At 29.8% G+C, this 21,225-nt stretch overlaps 1 protein-coding gene across 2 annotated transcripts in view; it reads left to right on the top strand.

Annotated features, from left to right (window-relative positions):
- LOC100167273 (regulating synaptic membrane exocytosis protein 1) overlaps window positions 1-9,322 on the top strand; it is a 203,275-nt gene extending 193,953 nt beyond the window's left edge. Inside the window, exons 16-24 of one of the 2 annotated variants that reach the window (XM_029488061.1) lie at window positions 268-473; window positions 2,660-2,823; window positions 2,909-3,067; window positions 3,144-3,323; window positions 3,382-3,543; window positions 3,653-3,737; window positions 3,815-3,873; window positions 3,951-4,052; window positions 8,159-9,322. In XM_029488061.1, the coding sequence (XP_029343921.1) occupies window positions 268-473; window positions 2,660-2,823; window positions 2,909-3,067; window positions 3,144-3,323; window positions 3,382-3,543; window positions 3,653-3,737; window positions 3,815-3,873; window positions 3,951-4,052; window positions 8,159-8,460 (1,419 nt within the window). In that variant the 3' untranslated portion in view covers window positions 8,461-9,322. The remainder of the gene's footprint in view (window positions 1-267; window positions 474-2,659; window positions 2,824-2,908; window positions 3,068-3,143; window positions 3,324-3,381; window positions 3,544-3,652; window positions 3,738-3,814; window positions 3,874-3,950; window positions 4,053-8,158) is intronic. The other variant, XM_029488060.1, reaches the window with a different exon arrangement.
- The last annotated feature ends 11,903 nt before the right edge of the window (window positions 9,323-21,225 follow it).

The raw sequence follows: 21,225 nt of genomic DNA, 5'->3' as shown, positions 1-21,225 counted from the left end.
AATACTTTGCCAACGTTTGATTAAAAAACAAAAATTATACGGTCTGAATCAAACTTTTTTTTCATCATAACATTATATTATTGTCTTGCGGATTTTTCTTTTTAATCAAACAGCTACCTTTATGTTTTATTTTTTTTTTTATATTATAACCATTTCCATTCTATTTCAGTGCACGTAATCGAATCACACCTTTATAATAATTGTACATACAATTCTTAAAATTGTATTTATCACGTTTTCGTGTTTTAAAATCGTGCGATTTTCTAGACGGCTGGCATGGCTCAGCCCATCCCCGAAGATTCCATTCGAGAAAGGAACATCATTGGTGGTATTCAGATGCAAGTCTGGTATAGGGATGGAAAAAATGAATTGTCCATATCTGTCTTGGCAGCCAACGGCTTGCAGATGAGAAACGATGCTGATTATGGTTCACTACCCGAAGCATATTTGCAGATAAAACTTCTTCCGTTCACGTAAATAACAATGATAATCTATTATATAGTATCACAATTTCTAAAACGTTCCAACCGATAATCCCCAAATCGTGACTATAAATCGAACGAAAGAAAAACTACACAAAACCACATAATAAATTAAAACAATAAAACATAATTGATGCATTCGTCAGAAGACACCCAAATATTAAAATCGATAAATGTAGTTTTACACACTGTTTAATAGATAAATTATTATTGCCTGAAAAAAAAATTAAAAAATTAAAAAACCAAATTTTTTCACTAGTCTACGTTGTTACTTTTCGTCTTAACTGTTCGATAAAAAAGTGAAAGGTGCTATTCTAAATATTTTAAATCGAAGGAAAATGAAAATGAAAATATTATAAATATAAATACCATAATTACTAATAAAACAACCATTATATGAAAATCAAAAATGTATTTTAATTAGAATGGTACATGCCTACGGGGAATTGAATAAAACCATCCATCAAAATTCAATAAAAAACTAATTTAAAAATGAAATTTATGTAAAAGTGCTTTTTAAATATTTGAAGCCATTAAAATATGAATATACTCCCGGCGTTATAATATTGTGTGTTAAAAGTTTGAAAACACGCAAATGATTTTGATGAAAAATAATATTTTTACTTGGTATTTTTTATAAATGAACATTGAATATTATTGTATACATAATACATGTATTATATACATATTTAGGTGTGTTCTTAGATCGTATGAATACTGAATTAGTATTTTCATTTAATTTTATAATTTTTACGCTTTTGATATTTTCTTTACGTTTCATATTTTAAAGTACCTTTCAACAATTTTTATTTAATGGTTTTGAATGTGGCTTTCTAATAAATAAGCTAATTACATTTAAAAATAAAAACTATTGACGCTATTAAGCCTTCTTTTTGATAGTCTGAATGTAGTTGTAACAATTCATAATTTGTATAATTAGTACAACTTAAAATTAATATTTAAACTAAGGAAGAGTTTTTTAATATTTAATGATTAATTACTACAAAGCCAACAGGTACAACATTATCACTGTTATACTATTTACAATATTACTAGATATTTTCGTAATTTTTAAATGTATACCAGTATACCTAACTATATTTCTAAATTTAAAATTATCACAAATAATTATGTCTTTAATTAATAAATATTTTTAAGTAATAATTTCATATTTTTTAAAACTAATTGAACTATAAAAATAATTAAAAACTACGTTTGAATTTTCAGAGGAAAAAAAATATTTCATGTGTTTATATATTATTTCTATTCACTTCCCTTTTCATATTTTAATATACTTAATTAATATTTTAGGGATCCAGTATAATGCCGACTGAAATATAAAATAATTTTGCAGATACTTGAATTATGATATTCATAATTAATTCGAAGAAGAATACAATACCCTGCAACGCACATTGAAATATTAAATAATTTGAAGTGTACATTCATTACTTAGTTAATTTTTCAATTTAATATTCTTACTTATCTTTTTGTTTACCATCTTAATCACATAAACATAGATGTGTATTTTTAGTTTTTACCCAAAGGAACTCCAAATCTCGTTTGTTTATTTTCTATTATGTAAATTAAACTTTTTATTTTGGTTTTAATTACGAAATCTATTGTTTTATTTTATAGTCAAACCATCAAAGTATAAAATTTGAAGTTTAATTAACAAGTTAAAATTGTCCACCACAATCAAATACATTATAAATAGTATATTATATTATTTTTGTTGAATATGAAATAGTATAGGTACTCGTAGATATAACATAAGTATGGTCATAAGGTTTAACCACTATAAGTAGATCGATCACGAATAATTTACCGTGATTAGGTATAGATCTCTATCAAAAACTGATTTATTTAGGAAACATTATAATACTTGAAATTAATAATTGCTAATTAATATTTTCTATGCATTCCCTATGTTCGTTGTTCATGATACTTTTAACCAACAATGGAATAATATTATATAGTATAATAAACGTTCATAGCATACCTAATACCTATGTTGTTATTCATAGAAAATATATAAATACGACTTTTAGTATAATTTACTTGTGATAGTATGCATATCATTTTTAATAACTTTCGAAAGTTGTATATTATATTTATAGCACATATCATATTAATCTAGAACTATTTTAAGAATTTTTACTTCATTTTCGTTCCAGCGTGGAGACGAATATTGTAAGGACCGAAGTCGCAGAACCATCACTGAATCCTATATGGAATACCACACTTGAAATGCCAAATGTTCGTTCTGAGACACTAATCGAAAAGCAAATGGAAGTCATACTTTACGATTACAGACCAGACAAAGAGGACGTAATATTGGGTAACTTATATGATTAAAAAATAATTTAAGACAAATTTAAAAAAACTTGTTTTCTGTTTATCTGACTTCTTTGTTATTATTACAGGTGAGTTTGTAGTAAATTTACAAAACGCACTTTTAGACAACGCAATGATATGGTATGAATTGGAGTCACCGAATCATAGCAAAGCCTCTAAATCACCTAGAAGTTCAATTTCCGAAACTGGAAAAGGAGGATTACGGGGTCAAATCCGTTCAGTATCTGGTATACATATTACATTATGCCGATGATCATTTTATCGACCTATCCTAACATTATACTACAACCACATGAATTGCAGAAGAACGTGAGCTCGATGGATTCTTGCATCCGGATCACGCTTACATGGCGAACTCTCGCCGAGGGTCGAGCCAGTCGGAACAGTTGGACGTTGAACCGTATCAGTTGAACAAGGATTTCTCTCGTTCGTTGCCTGGATCTCGTCGCAGTTCGTTCCAATCAATACAAAACACCGAAAAAGGTAAGTTTTCGTTTTCGTGGTTTTTGCTCTCAGCTTACACGCTTTTCATATCATGCAGATCCTGAGCTAACGACTACTCCCTACACGAACAGGAGTCGACGCAGGAGTTCGTGCACCCCCCGTCAAGATCCAGACGAGATCCTAAAAAATTTGAAAGCCGTAAAAGGAGAGTTACTCGGTCGAACTATGAGCATTTGTGGTGATAAGAGAGGAATGCGAAGTAATTGCTTTATTTATAGCTATGCCTATTATATTAAAATAATATATTTAGATATCATACAATATGTTGGTTTAATATGAGAAAATATCACATTGTATTTTTGTTGAAGGGGGTAGCTTGTGTATGCGACCATACAAAGAGTCTGTTATGGAAAAACCCGAACCAACGTCCAAATACGAAGACGAACCAGTTGGGTGAGTACAATATACAAATATGTAGATGTGTATTAAACGGCATACGATTATAAAATACTTTTGTATTTGAATTTCAGTGACCCCATTCGGTTGGGTCCGGGCCAAATTATGCCACGTGGATATGGCATAAGTTCAGGTAACGTTTTGCAAATGACTGATGGTGTATTATACTAATGAATTAAATATGAATAATGATTAACGGTGTTAATATAGGTTGTCATATTGAACTTAAACTAGGATTACTAATGACCAAAGGTCAGCTTGAAGTTGACGTAGTGTGCGCTCGAGGAATTAGAGCCGAAGATTCGCCACCAGGTAAATAATATGATAATAATGTTATTAGGTTTATTCGCGTGGACCCTTTTAGTCAAAAATTGACTTGCTCTTTTCAGCCAAACATTTTAAAATGGTTTTTCCTTTACACTCAAGAATATTATAACCCTTTTTAATTCGCTTTTTCATAATCAATACTTTACGAAACACTTACTTTACATTTTTTATTTTGTATAAATTAATTTTATAAAACCATTTGGGTTTATTCAGATAGTAGGTATCTTCCATGAGGAGGATGCTCTCCAAAAAGTTTTTATGTTTTTGCTAATTAAGAAAAATGTTATAAATTTTCTAATTACTATTACTTGATATTGGTTAAATATCTGAATAAGTACATTATCACGTTATTTAGAATAATTAAACTACATTTATTCAATAATAGAATAGCTATTTATTTCTCCTTTCGTATATTGTTAGATTTTTGATAATTTCTTCCTAAAACTTTTTAGTTTTTAATATTTAGGTACTGTGAAAAGAGCCAAATAATTTATAAATAATAAATAAGCCTTTTATTTATTGGTAGTGGGCCAAATATAAGACATTATATTATACTATCAATAATATACTCGCGAGTATTACAAACATAGAATAATAGAATACGGTGTGTAACATTCCGAGTAGTGTTCGAACAATTCTAAAGTTGATGGTAAACGACTTCATAAAACTAATAATTTAAAGAAAGTGTTTCTCAAAGTCTTGATAACGGAATCGTGGAAAAAAAGGTTAAAATGTGCATAAAGGGAAAACAATTTTAAGTCGAAAAGAACGTGTGTGAAAAGTAAAAGGTCATTTTTGTGTGAAAAGAAACCCACCACGTTCGTGTACCATTCAACGCAATCCCTTATATTACGTATAATATTGTCTAGCTCAGCGGTTCTCAGACTTTTTTGTTCATGGAACCCTTAAGAGGATGCTACCCATGCATTTGTTGTCTCCGTCTTACAACACGTACGACATGGAAAATTTTCGTTCACTAGTTTCAATAGTGTGTTGTTATTAGTTTTTATATTATATTGATTTGATCTATTATCAATTTTTTAGATAATAACATTATCTGTGCTTAAGCGTTGGCTTTTATTCGATATTTTAATTTTCAAGGGATATATGAGCATTTAAAATTTTTATATTTCGCATACCCATATCTTGCTAAAAATTAATATTTTGAAAAATCGGCAACGCCTAACCACAGATAATGTTCTTTCTTACAAATTCTATAATAGGTCAATTCACTCTAGTATCAAAACTAACAGTACACTATTGAAACTAGCGAATGACAATTTGCTATGTCATGGGTGTGTAAGACGGAGACAACAAATGTATGGGAAGCGTCCTCATAAGTTGTTATAAAAAATGTAAGGCATCCCCAAAACAAGAAATATCACTTTCAAAAAAAAAAAAAAAATTAGAAATCATGATGATCATTACAATGCAACTAATGATATTGAATTTGGATGCGTCCACATGGATCCCATGAATCAGTTAAAGATAAGAATTTAATGTGTAAAATACACATGAAAACAAAAACATAAATCCAAAACAATATCATGTATGTGTAAGACTAGGTTCACATTTAACTCCATTAAATTCTATATAGTATACTCTGTTCATTAGAGGTAGGTATTCAACTGTATAAAACACACGTGGTAATAACTAATAATAATAAATTGTAAAAGCATTTCCCTTGTGGGCGTGACTACGTAAAGAACAACAACGAAAATAGGTACGCTAAAAGCATACGCGGGTGCATTTATATATACACAGCCGTACACTAAAATCACACTTAGAAGTTTTAAAATTTAAATTTTCGCTTAATTATTCAACGTATTTTAAGAACACCGACATCGTAATATATACGTAAATCGCAAGTGTGTACTGAGCAGACTCGTTTTAGCTATGAGCTAAGTATATGCCAGTATATTGGACGGACTCGTTTCAATTGTGTGGATAGTCGTTTTAAGCACAAAAGCGATGATGCATTCGGAAGACAATGTGAAATACCCTTGCTAGTAAATCAGCGTATTTGGGTTTAAAACATTATAGTGCTGATACAAGATATTGTTTGGGCGAATGCGTCATATTTATTTTTGTGATATTATATATTTTGAAAGCAATGATAAATGATTGTCGCGTACAAAAATCACAGTGGTTAAAATCACGCTGTCTGAAGTTTCTTCATTTTTTCAACACTTTTGTGTGGTTTTTCCTTGTGCTAGAAAACCTGAAAAATGAACTATTGAAATAAACATTCACTAACATTGTAGACTTAATACCATAAAATAAGTGACCATAGAAAAAAATATTCAGCTTAAATTATATCTTTTAGAAATAGTGACGTATTTGTTACTACTTACTTTTTACTTCTATTATAATCTAAAACAATATTTTTCCAGATTTTCTTTACGATACAGCAATACAATTAGAAATTATATCTTTTAATACTTTGATATTGAGAACAAGTGATGAAGTCTGAAAAGTTTTACCAAAGCTTTAATTCATTTTAATTTCAAAATATCTGAAAATAATAAACATTTTGCTATTTTGCATTTATCATCTATTATTTTCTACTTTTTAATAACTATTTTCAAAAAGCTATTTTTATTTATAAAATCAGGGAACTCTAAGTATTTGAAAAAAATATTTTCAGAGTATAAAATGTAATTTATACATTATCATAAAAATGAAAACTCCTCCCAGTACATTCTTGAAATTTAAAAGCTATATTCTCGTATTTATTTCTTATTTTATTTTAAAATGTTTTATTTATTGCGTATACCGTTTATTTTTATGCACATAATTCCATGCTAAAATATTGACATCCACATAAAAAATAAAATGGTTTAACCTTTTTTTTTTTTCTTTAAGTTAACTCAGTCTTACAAACACACAACATAACAAATTTGTGTTCAGCAGAGCCAACTGTATCTATATAGTAAACATTAATAATATAGTGAATTAACCTCCAACTTATAGACAAGAATTTTATCTGGGTTTTATTATGGTATTTTTACGATGTTTTTATTTCAAAGAAAATGAGTATGTAAAATTGTGAAACATTATAATTTAAAAATTATTAAGACTATCTTAAAACTTAAATATCATATAAATCCCACGAGAAATCATAGATAATAGCATACCTTTAAGTTGGATAAAAGATCAATTCTCTCTTATATTACAGCGTTAAAAAAATAGAACTACTGAACACAAATTTGCTATATTGTACTTCTGTAAGATAGAGACACCACATAACATTTTCTTAAATATACTGTTATAACTTTATAAATAAAACAATTATAAAATATTTAAATGATAATATTACACAGAAGATATTTAAAATAATTAATAAATTAAGTTCTTTAAAAACGATTCAAATATATACTAAGCTAAGAATACTGAATTTTGTTCAAATATTTTAAGTTTGATTTTACTGTTTTAGATAAAACAAACTTATTTTTTAAAAATAATATCTTACAAAAACTTTTTTTTAGTGTGTAATACATACATTATTTATTGTTAAAAGATTGGCTTTGCTTACGATGCATTATTCTAAAGAAGAATAATATGGTATTGTGGACGTGAATATAGGCCAGATTTGCATACGTTTTATAGTTATGAATTATGATATTATGAATTATAATAATATTGTTGGTGTTCTTTTTGGCTGTCTATATCGTTATTATTATTTGATAATTAATTCAATCGTCGTACCTACCTGTTATCGATAACGAAAACAACACCAACTAGTTCATACGTCGCATACATTTTATTTTACCCTAACTACCTAATTCCATTGTACACAATATAACTGAACAACCGTCGGAAATTTATAAAATATTGGTTTCTCGTATTTAATGGGTTACCTAGTTTATAAGTTATAAAGTATACCTACCTAGATATTTCACGAAATAATACCATTTCATATACTTAAAGTTTTATCGTTAACACATTATAATATAATATTAAATTCGATCTAAACCAGTAATATATTGGGTTTAAAGTATTTTCGCGTCTGAATATTTTAACAGGCATTATTTCTGAACAGCTTAGTTTAACGTCTTGAATAATCATCTATTTTTGTTGTTTGTATTTAGATACTTACGTGAAGACGTATCTCCGGGAAAACGACCGCTGGTTGCAGAAACGTAAGACCCGCGTGGTCCGACACAACTGCAATCCGGAATACAACCAAACACTCAGATATTCCGCGTGCGATGTGTTGGGTAGGTCACTGCTGGTAATGCTTTGGGAGCGGCAAAAGGGCTTTGAGCACAACCAAGGATTGGGCGGCGCCGAAGTCACGCTCGACGCTCTGAAGCTGACACAGGTCACCGAAGGATGGTATCCGCTTTTCCCCATACAGAGTTTAGGCTCAGACTCCAACGACTCTCCGTGACGTCATGCCATAAAATGTCGTTTGTAATTAATATCAACTCCACGGAAGCCACTACACGCACCTCCAAGTACTGACATCTTGGGAAATGTAATTATGTATTAACATTTAACTGTGTTCTTTCAAGTTTTTTTTTTTTTTTTACCTTTATACATAATATATTTTCTTACCATTATACGTTATCCTGCAATGTACCTACGTTTCGTACCTATTTAGCTCCCAAAAATCATTCTGTTATATCATTGAATTCCTGACTATAAAATGTACGAAATATATCGTTAGTAGATATTATATTAAAGAAACTTGCAAACCGTATGATAAAAACCACTTTTATTTATTAAGCTTCGTCTCTACAACTGGACAAAATCGATTTCTTTATAATAAATTAAAATTTTTTGAATCATTGTATAGTTTCTAACATACTATATAAAAAAGTATTTTAGTATTTTTTTCAATTTTACTCAACTTTCAACATATCTATCACTAACCGAAGGGCAATCGACGTTAAAACATTGTTCAAACTACTTATACAGATAATAATATAATATTATAATATGTGGAATTTTGTTTTTATAAAAAAAATATTGGTTTTAAAAAATAGTAATGCCATTGACATTTAATCAACTATTACGTGTAGTAGGTAATTATAATATTAATAATCAAAATCGATAATCGAAATGACCTAATATTTCATTATAAATTACACACTATACGCCCTATAAAAAAATAAGTTTAGACGTTAAGTGATATAATTTTAAAAAATATAACCACGGTAACCTACGTAATATTGCTGATTATTATACCTGTATTTATAATCTTAGAAAAAATATAATACCAATTAGATGTATATATATTTAAATAAAAAAAAATTCATTTTACTATAGATAATTGTTCAATAGATTATTATTTAAGTGTACAGTATCATACCCATTAAAATATTATTGAGCATTTAAAATTTAGTTGTTTCTAATACATATGTATATTATAACCAGGGTTGGGATTTTATAGCACTTAAAATTGCACAAATATACGCTATAATATTACCTTAAATATCGCTAAATATGCGCTAAAAATATTCAATAAAAACAACAAAATATGCAAAAAAAGGAAATTTATTAATTAATAATTTTTTAATCACTTATAAATTATTATATGTAGTTACTTAAGATTTGAAATAATTTAGTTACTCTGATTAGAATCCAAATTAATTGACTATACAACGCATTCAACGCTCGTTTTGATAATCGGCGATTAATAATCGCAGTAGAAATCGACAAAAAAACCCAACAGAATCAGCAGATAACAAAAATTAGAATTTAGAACCAAATACCTAATACGAAATTATCGTAATAATACGATTGACAAAAATCCAAAAACAAAAATAAATATTTTACTGAAATATAATTTCATAAAATATGACCGATTTTGATTCAAAACAGGTAAAAATGCAAAAAAATCTCAAAAAGTCAAAAAAAAACACTGAAAACTAAAATATTGCAAAATATGCAAAAAAAAGCAAAATAAAATTTTTAATTTGAGTTCTCTGTATCACAAAACACATTTTTAGCTTACTCTGCTATTTTTTAAGCATTTCATAAGAAATATGCAAATGCTATAAAATCCCAACCCTGATTATAACATACATATTTGATATTATTAAACTAGAACCAATATACTATGTAAAAACACACAATTATTTGTACTAATAATTGAATACTTTTACTTTATAATTTATTTGTTTTTAATCGTCTATGGTATTTTAAATTTTCTTTATTGTTCGAAAAACTATAATTTATTACATAATAATTAAATAATATATAAAATTACATAAAGAAATGAATGAATGAATTTTATTTGGATACAATATAAAAATAATAAATCAATAATTTATGACTATTTGAACCATAATATAAATATGGGACCATTTATTAGGAACAAAATGGTTAGGTTAAGACACATTTAAATAGTGCTATGTATGGTTATAGTAATAATAATAATCATTGGACAAAGTAACTAGAATAATGTTATATCTATGGTTCGTACCTACTAGTTGTGATATGAACGTACTAGTGAAAAGACATGTATGTTAACGGTTAATAATGATGTAATTAATTTAATAACACATTTATACATAGTAAGTGTATATTTCAGAAATCTTAAAGTTTATATATTTATACGTATTTTTACTTGTGTACTTAATTTTTTAGTTGATATTATCATTACTTCGATTGATTTTTTTTATCTATTGTGATTGTTATGCTGTTATATAAAGAATTATTTACGTACTTTCGATAATTATTTTTTAAGTTATGTTAATAAACTTTTTACTGGTTGTATAACTGAACGTAATGTTGTCTTGAAAATAATCTTATTTCTATTTGAGTTGTTAAATTAAGTTAACATTTTCCGTGTTAAAAGTGTTTGTTTTCATTCCACGTGGAATTTTGAGAATATTTTACCAAAAAATATAAATTAAATTAAGTTAGGTATAATATTATAGTGACATGATGTAAAATAAGTCGTACATTTATTGACTGTCTAGTAAAACGATTTTATTGAGACAATCTCATATACATACGTAATTATTATTGATACAATATTTAGAATAATAAAATATATCCATATTATAGGTATTATACAAATTATTATTGTAATGTAACTTTTTCAACACAACATTAATATTGTATACATCTCTGGCGTAGATTTTTAGTACCTATACGTACTTAAGTGTTTTATATTATTACATGAATTTAGAATCAATACGATTTTCGATATTATATGAACATTATAATAATATTAATATGGCGCTTTGACACGGTGGAAAAACACGTTATTAATTTCGGCCGGAAATTACTCTACAGGATATTATAACCACTGACTTCTTAAGTAAGCATTATTGTTCATTAATATTGTTTCAGTTGATCTACTGTGTTTGGCGGCCATTATATTATAATAATGATCAGATAACAATAATATTACTACTCAAATATAACATAGGTAATCATAATATTATTATATACATAGCTCGAGTACGATTTTATTTTTATTGTATAAATGTTTTAAGAAAAAAAAATTCGTGATTCCCACTTGTTAACACTTGTCTTAGTTTCATTCTACCAAACAAATAATTTGTATTTTTAGTTGTGTTTCGAAAGTTACCATTCGATTATATTTATGTCACTGTTTTGAAAATATGTTCGTTATTCAATAGTGACACTTTTTTATCATTATTATTTGACTTTTTAATGTTTATTATGTTTTGATATTTTGTTAAATAGATTTGTTTATATTACTGTATAATTAAATTCATGACAATCTTTATTCGAAACTATTGAATCACATGTAGGAACTAAAAAAAGATATCGGACCCAAGATACTATATAATATATTTATTTAAAAATATTTAAAAATATGTATAATAGCGTAAATGTTAGCTGTTAGAAAAAAACAAATATTTATCAATTATAATAAACATTTTTAAAACAATAATGTTGTTCATGTTATTTTCACGATATATAAAATTATACAACGTCTTTCCTTTTTCATAGATAAATAAAATAATAAAATATGGTTATCCATATTTTACTTATATAATAAAAAAAACAAATGTATTTACATGTATGTGCCAGGTGGTAATATCTGTAATTACTGAAGTTATTCTAAAAATGTATTCACTAATACAAAACAAACACTATCCTTGAACAACATAGGTAGTTACTCATCGTTAATCAACCGGAATTCAAACGCAAAATGTTGGTTCATACATGTATCTTGTTTTGGTTAACGAAGATCGAATATTTTAACATAAATATGTATTTGGTCTGGGTACAGATATTTTGTTATTCTAACCAATTTTGCAAAACAGACGTTTTTGATGTCATGGTTTCTTATTAAGGGTGTCGGTGCCGGTGCGTTTTTTGGTACAAAAACATGTGTTACAGGAAAAACTCTCACAACCTGTAGAATTGTCGGATTTCGTTAATTTTTTTATTACCTTAAAGTAGAGAAAATTTTGTAGGTCGGATTAAAGCCCGATTTTGAAAACTATAATTATAGAAACTGGAATATGCATTTGAAAAATGTATAATATTTGTCATTTTTCAAACGTATTTTTCTACTACTATTCAAAGTAAAATAAAAAATCGAGCTTTGATCCGACCTGTAGAAACTTCTCATCTTTCAGATAAAAAAAAAATTAACGAAATCCAACAATTCTACAGGGCGTGAGAGTTTTTTCCGTGAAGTCATTTTCGTTGATACAATACACCGTATCGACCCCGTTTAAATAAGTATCGAGCTGTAGATTAGTGGAAAAGTATTATAATTAAGGCAATAACTAAAATATAAAACATAATATTCAAATAGCATAGAAATTTCGAAAATTGGAAATACTGGCACTGACACCCTTAACAAAAACATATTATTTATAAATCATAGATTTTCCTTATAGAGAAATAATATCGAATAGCGTGTTTTTACTTATACATAAATAGTTGACATTGGTTTCAGCAAACAAAATAGTTTTGGATATTATTTATATATATTTTTTTTATGGAAACTTGATAAAATACAGAAGGTGGGTATTTTATTGGAAAAATCTTGTTTTTCATAGTAAATTATAATTATGTTACCTGTTCTAGGGTATCCACGCCTAAAAATGTGTACGTTCAGCTCGCACAATGTCTACAATAGCAACGTGACAAAAACCATCGTTTACCGCAAAGCTTTGAAAATGTATTTTTTCGCAATTATTTATGACCTTATTTTTTCTTTAAATTTACATCGCGTTTTAGAAATTCAAAGATCTCAAATTGTGTGCGTGGTTATTGTTAAATGTAATGTTGCATGAAACGCGCGCAGATACATATGGCTGTCTGTTTATTCGGGAAAGGTTTTCGCAACGGATGAACCTATTTTGATTGGATTCTCACATGTATTGTACTATGTACCTAATAGAAAAACGGAAAATTATAAGATGGATTAATTTGGAGACTGTTCTTAGATATAATATATCATAAAAGTTTGTTGTAGGTATAGCTTCAAGCTTAAACTTGGTTCTAAAATATATCGTGTGCTATATGGCCTATATATATTATATATATATCCAATCCAACACTTGTGGATTACCCATCTCGGTCGGAATAGTTCTCAAAGCGGAATACACCGACGCCGTTTTGCACGGAAACTGACTTAGGTACAATAAGATACACTGTTAAAGCATTGTATCTTACATTCGTTAATTTTTTTACGGCCAAAGTCTGGTTATACAGCTGCTACCTATCATACATTTATACGTATTTAATATTCAAATTGGATGCAACAAAAATGTTCCATAACCATAGGGAAAATGTAGAACAAAAGATAATAATTAAAAATAATAAATAAGTGTTCAATGTTAAATTAATAACTGTGTACAATAGTAGGTACTAATAACATATACACATGCACACCTCATCGGAAAGGAATCATCACCAGTATGCGACACTTGTAATGTAACTTTAAAAAAATAGGGTCAGTGGATGTCGCTTTGCTGTACAGTAGGTTATAAGTGGGTCAATGTATAATGGATTGTATTAAACTTGAATTCAATGATATAATATCATTGTATAAGAAAAACGATTCTGAGCGTAGACGTTTTGTCAGTTTTGATATTTTATATTGTCATTATTTATTATACAGCAAGTAACTCGAATTAATAGCATAATATTATTATTTTTTATTCGTTTCTATTTTCAAAGCGTTAGAAATAATAATCCCGTTTTTAGCGGTTTTTTGAAATTCGTCGGTGGTTTTTCTCGTGGCATTATATAATTATTGAAAAAATGACCTCTCTAAAGTACCCATCATCTTGATCCAATTTTAAAAAGATAAGATACTATATGTTGAAATCGAAGCACTCCTTCTGGTAGAAATTTTGTATACAGGATAAAAAACACCATTATAAAACCACTATCTAACCACAATCAACTGCTCCAAACACGCTGAAGCCCGCAAGAACCTCAATAAACCAACCACATACCACCAAGCCCTCAATGAAGAGAATATCGTTGCAATCAGAGCTATTTTTCTTAATATAAACCTTAATCATAAATTGTAAATAACTTGTCAATACTAGTGTGAAGTTCTAATGTACCTTGTACATCCATATCTTAGTATTTAAATATTAAGATAATGTACGCTAAAAACCTATGTTGTTGAAGCCTTTACCAATTAATAAAAAAAAAGTGGGTGTCGCTCTGCTGTATAGTAGGTTACAAGTGGGTCACTGTATAATGGATGTTATTAAATTTGAATTCAATGATATAATATTGTTGTATAAGAAAAGCGATTCTGAGCAGAAACGGTATGTCAGTCTAGGTATAAGACATATTATATACTTAACTGGTATTAAAAAAAAATTGACCTATAATGGGTACCTATAATAAATTCCGCATTAATCATATCACAATATCCATTAGGTACTTAAAACGCGTTATACATCAACAGCAAACAGTGATACTATCATAGATTTATAATAGTATACTTTAGAAGTTTCAAGTACCCACGAATAATATTATACAATCACAACAAAATAACTAAAATAGTTATTCTAGGTTTTTTAATATGTAGTCTCGTCCAAATTTGAACTTATAATGACTATGAAAAAAAACTGTGCTTATGTATTTTTTAGATTTTTTGGTAATAGAATTAACTACTTACGTGGAATCTCGTTTTAAATTTTTAATCCTTAGATATAAAATGTAATGAAACGCAATGGTCGTTGATAAATTGTCTTTATTAAAATATATTATTTTAAACAACCAATGTGCTCATTATCTGATACAATTAATATTTTCTTTGTATAACAGTATTTTTCTTTTATTAATTGTTTGAATTATACTCGTAAGAGTGTGCATTAAAAATAGTTAAAGGGATTACATAAATGGGTGGGAATGTGTGACATAAAACTCACTATTCTGTCTCGGGTGTTCGTCGACTGACCTTCAATCAGTTATAACTGACCTGAATCTCGTTCAACAATAGCTTACTCTGGCGGTAGCTTGCTGAGTGGGATGAGAGGTACGTGGTCGGACAGCGGCTCGATAGCACAAAGGTTCAAAGGTACAACGGCTCGGCTCTGATGGCGGCGTGCTCTCAAGTAGAAATCGGACGGTGACTGCTCAGCTCTGATGGCGGCGTCCCGGCGATGTCGATGAAGAGTGATTGGCAGTGAATGAACGATGGTGACGACTCAGCTCGGTATGGCTAGTGCATGATAGAACATAGCGACGGCGTAACGGCGAGAGTCAGAAGTGCTCTTTCGTCGTTAAACTGATTAATGCCGCGAAATAGGGTAGTGAGGTACGACCGTCGCTACTAATGACGAAATAGGTTGGACGACCAGTTGGGAAACCTGTTGCACTTCCGTGTCTAACCGGTGGTGTCAACACCGTCCGGCTTGTGCAGGCTTGTGATTATTGCTGTTGTAGTTTGGAGATTGTGTCCATGTCCGGTTCGCAATACTCCGCACTCGGCGAGGACAAACAGGTGCCTTGGCGGTGGCCGCTGGCCTATACTTATCTTGTCTATGACCGCAGCCCCATGTAGACAATGTAGATTGTGGTTTTCGTGTTTTTCCTGTTCCGGTATTAGTTAAAACCGATAAAAGAAGACTAACTGATAGGAAAAAAGTCGTAGATTACGATTCTACTATCATTTGGGTTTTACGGTTCCGGGTTTCTTTGAAAACGTAGCTTTTCCGGAGGGCGGCGTACTGGCGAAGAAGATCTACTTGTCCACGCCATATATTTTTCAACTGTCAATATAACATATAGTAGAAGCCTTGTATTAAAATTTCAAGTATCTTTACCCAACAAATTAAGTTTTATTGACATTCATAGAAAAAAAACTAATCAAATTGGAAACTGAAAATGTCCTTAAACAGTTCAAAACAAATCAAAATATTTTGAAAATTTTATCGAGTATAGAAAATTCAAATATAAAGAACCAGTGAAAATTTCATTTATCTAAGGTCATTTATTTTAAAGTTACACCAAAAACCAAACTCAATTTTGCGTAAAAATTCCCGTTTTTCCTTAATTTTTCTTTTGTTTTTCACGGTGCTTTTGAAAATTACTGGGAATTTTAAATTTTGATTTCCCCATAATGCACCAACCATATTCACTTTCCCATCAACAAAATACTGAAGTTGAAAATCGAAGCATTATTTCGAATACTTAACTTAACTTTTGTGTACACAGAGTGTCACAGACACACACAAAAAAAAAACACACATCATTGTAAAATCAATACTTTCATGAATGTATCACACCGTACAGAATCTAAAACAATATATACTTTTGTAGTTTGAATACCTAGTATATTAGATTCCTGAATTTCGAATTTTGAGCACCACTCTAAGAATCAAATACATCTTTTTTATTGCATATGTCATGGTATTAGTGCACAAACATAAACAAAAATTTTAAAAAATTAAAAATAATAATAACAATTGTAGTAATAACTAATAATTCACATAATATTATGAATTAATTTAAAGAAATAAATAAACTACAATAACATTATAACAATAATAACAATATTATAAGTAAGAGGTATCTGGTGCCATAAGCGGATGGTAAGATTGCGTAGCCATATTTTTTTATTATAAAAGACATTGTATTTAAAATCCGTATTTATGTAATACGATAGGCAAATTAGATAAAATAAATACAAGAATAAGTAAGCGGACCGTAGAGGGGAAGACGCCCCCATCGGGGGCACCTCCGAAACGTAGCTATTTTAACGCTTTCTTATCGTTCTAGACCTGCTGTTCTCCGCTGAACATTATTCATTTCTCAACAATATCCGACCTAATCGTTTGGACCTGACCACAGTTGCAGAGAGGTGAGTGAACCATTCCCCATCGGTACATTAAATAATTGCACCTATCCTGCTAGTTAATATGCGGTCTCGTGGCACGCAGATATTCGAAATCTGAGACTAATTGGGTTGGATCATTAAATCACTTATGAGATGGTTATTTGTTACCATTCCATACCTCCAATGTGTATTCCATAAGTCTTCTATTATATTTTTACAATTTTTTAACATTAATTAAGGATGTCTCGATTTCAATCTTTTGTTTGATGCATTATATAGGTACGTCAATAGGTCATCTTAAACTGAAAGTCTTGGTGAGTTTAATACACCTTTAATGAATACCTACAGTTTGGAGAATACGGATGGGAACTCAAATGAGTTTTAATTTAGTTTATCATAATACGAATGTAAAATGAACATGAGCATATTTTCAGAATACAGAAGGTTAGCATAGTAGATTACAGCATTATACTGCATTGTTTACTGTTGTCATTTTTTATTTTTTAACTTCTCGCAAAAAATAGCACATTACACGATATTGTCCCTCTACAAGGAAAATCTATCAATCATAATAAATTATGTTTTTGTGAATGTGTAACCATGACAACGAAAACATTTATTTGAAAAATCTGTTAGAAAAATAAAATATCTGATGGTGAAATTTACGAAGTATGAAATATAAAATCACCTGTTCTATAACCGTGCCGTGTGTGTGTGAATGGTATTATATCACGCAATACACTAAAACTGACCGCTCAACTGCTGCGATGGAACCGCAAGCCGTGTGTGGTTGGACGGATATAACACGGACACGGTGCGGTCACGATGTCTTGTGAATGCTTCCTAAACTTCCTATACATTAGTGAACTGTGTATGTGTGAAGCCATTTGACAGAATGCGAGACATCGATAAAAAAAAAGTCTTTCTCTGCTCATCGATTCGGGAACGCGTATCTCTATTTCGTTAATAATCTGGCCATCCAGTGGCGTAATTAGGAATTTGACTTAGGGGGATTGACATTTTTTTACACATAAAATACTACATACTAAATAATTAATGCTAAATTTCCAGGTACAGTGGTAGCTGGGAATAGGTACTATTTCCTAAGACTAACATTTACACGAAAATACAAATTAATTATTAAATTTTAATTTTAATTATACACATATTAGTAGGCACCTATAAAATATTATGATATATTTGGCATAAATTCACTTTAGCAACCCTTCATTTTTTTTTGTTTGAACTTTGAAGCATATTTTAGTGAGTTTAGAACGATAGTCCAAACAAAAATTGATATATAGCTTTATCTTCTTCCCAGAGGTCTAATCTACCCACAGACATTCATTTATATTTATATTGACAAAAGATAATAATACAAATCAAGAAACATGACCGATTAACCAATATATTATACACTATTATTATTTCAATCTGCAACAGTTAATTAAATTTTTATTTTATTATTTAGTTTATTTTTTTCTGGACAGATGGCACCACTATTGTATTTTTCACATCCAGATTTCCTACTTTTCCTGTAGATTTTCCCAAAAAATTTTTTCATATAAATCTTCCCCGTGAAATACTCCTTCATTTAAAAAAAAAAATCAAGAAGATCTGATAATTAGTTCCAGAGTTTAGCCTGTACAGAGATTTTCATTTCACATTTATATAGTTAGAAGATTATTATGATCATTTTATGGATCTTTATTCTTTATGACTCTATACTACAATTTACCTTAGATCATAGTCACTTACAGGCCGTCACGGCTGGGGAGGCGGACAGTAAATTCTTAGATTATTTCTGGAATCTAGCCCATGAAAATTATTAAAATATAATATATCGCATGTAGCAAATTCCGCTGGGGAGAGAGCGGTCCATCCTGCCTCTCCTATAGAAACGCTTATGTCACAAATTATGATAATAGTACATTTTAGGTATTAAAATTAGAATTTTGTGTAAGTTTCTAGTGTAGTCGCAGATAAGCCAACCATGAAAATAGCTTTAAATTTGTAATTTGTGCAGAGCAGTATAGGTTCTTAACCTATTTTAGCTCAGCGCCCCCTTTATCGTAATAACTAACTGCTAACGCCCCACCTCATGCAAAATCAAATTTTCTTCTTATAAATATATATATATATTTATTTATTCATGAGTATATTATAACATTATTAATTAAAGTGAAAACTAGTTAAAATTAAGTCTGTTAATTTTGTCAAAAAACACACTCAACGCCCCCTCAACGCCCCCTTCAAAACTATCACCCCCCGGAGAGACCAAAATGCCCCCATGGGGGGCGGTACCGCCTGTAGGGCGTAGACATGTTGGCGTGATGGGTGATATCTCACAATCTACGGTCTTATAATTGAATATTTTTACTGTGGACCCATAAGTCCAATTACGTATTCCTGGTAGCTTTAGCACAACCTGCATATCTTCAGTCCAATTTTTTTTAAATCAGAAAAAAATTATTATTATTATTAAACCAGTACAATTAATAGACATCCAGCAGTCAAGATCTCTCGTATCCCCGGTGTCCACCTGCTCGTATTCAGTCTTCGCTCCATCTCCGTTTCCGACCTCTTGGAGTGCAGCCTGTCCGGCTGTCCACGCTGCGATTCGGACGTTCCGCAGGGCTGCACTTACAAAATATCGTCTAGAGCGATGACGGCTACGCTGATCGTCGACACCATGAAGTCACCCAAACCTCCGTCCAACGACTCACCTTGGATTTGTAATCGGTCGAGTATTGGCGTTCGATTTTTTTCATAAGAGCGGTGACAACGTCCATGAAAGAAACGTCAAAATATAGTCCATAAGGATCTGATCATCGTATTCTCTGCTCATGATGGTGAAAACTGTATGTGCTTGCTTAAGACTTGGAAATGCAAAAGATAATGGACGCAAAACTAGAATTATCATCCTAAGCTGTCACCGAAAAAAACAAATATTTCCCAGGCGACTGGTGCCGAGTTGTTATTATTTCAGCCAGCGAGTACGCACTATGCACACTATAACACAGGCGCGTATCCAGAATTTTATTTCGAGAGGGGCTGATGAACATTTATAAACATAGTAAAACAGTAAAACAAAAAAATAATATTTAATGATTTAAAACACAATGTATACAAATACAATGTAGGTATTAGGTAGGTACTATATAACAAGTTTTAATCGTCTAGCTCGTCCACTATTGGCAAACTTGTCTAAAACCGTATCGTCCGTTGTACAAATATTTCTATGAATATTTAGTAATGCTAAACCAACAAGACGATTCTCTGAAGTTGAGTTTCTCAAATATGTTTTTAATCTTCGCAGTGTTGAAAAACTGCGTTCAGCTGATGCAGTTGACACGGAAAGTATGGCAAGTATTTTCAGCAGTTGGTAGAGATTGGGATATAGAGTTTTATTACAAGAAATTAAAGCGTCTGTGGAGGTGGAAGGTCTTGATGATGGTTCTACTGAGGTCCATTTATATATTAATTATTGATAAAATTATTTGTACGGTTACCGGTTTACTGATTGGAAATTTAAACTCGCAAACAAAACTGATAACAGGATAACAGTGTTTATATCACACGACACACAGATATAATATTATCTAAATCTGCGTGACTATGCCCATGAAAATTATAAAAATAATGTGTATATAATATTATAATATTATATTGTGCAGCTCTATAGTGATCGGTGATCGTTATCGAAAGGTTTATAATTACTTATTACTTTATGAGTATCTATGATTTCCAGTATTATCACCCGTGGTATTTTTGTCCATGAGTGATAAGATATGCTAACAAAATAATATGAATTTAAAATCTATAAAATGGAATTTAATAATTTTGCATTGACTTTCATAAACCATGAAAATATTTTTTAGATTTTCTTAAAATTTTCGGGGGGGG

Source organism: Acyrthosiphon pisum, chromosome A1, assembly GCF_005508785.2.
Source record: "Acyrthosiphon pisum isolate AL4f chromosome A1, pea_aphid_22Mar2018_4r6ur, whole genome shotgun sequence".
NCBI lineage: Eukaryota > Metazoa > Arthropoda > Insecta > Hemiptera > Aphididae > Acyrthosiphon > Acyrthosiphon pisum.
The sequence above is the reverse complement of the archived record's forward strand: the minus strand, read 5'-3'. Positions and strand labels throughout refer to the sequence as shown.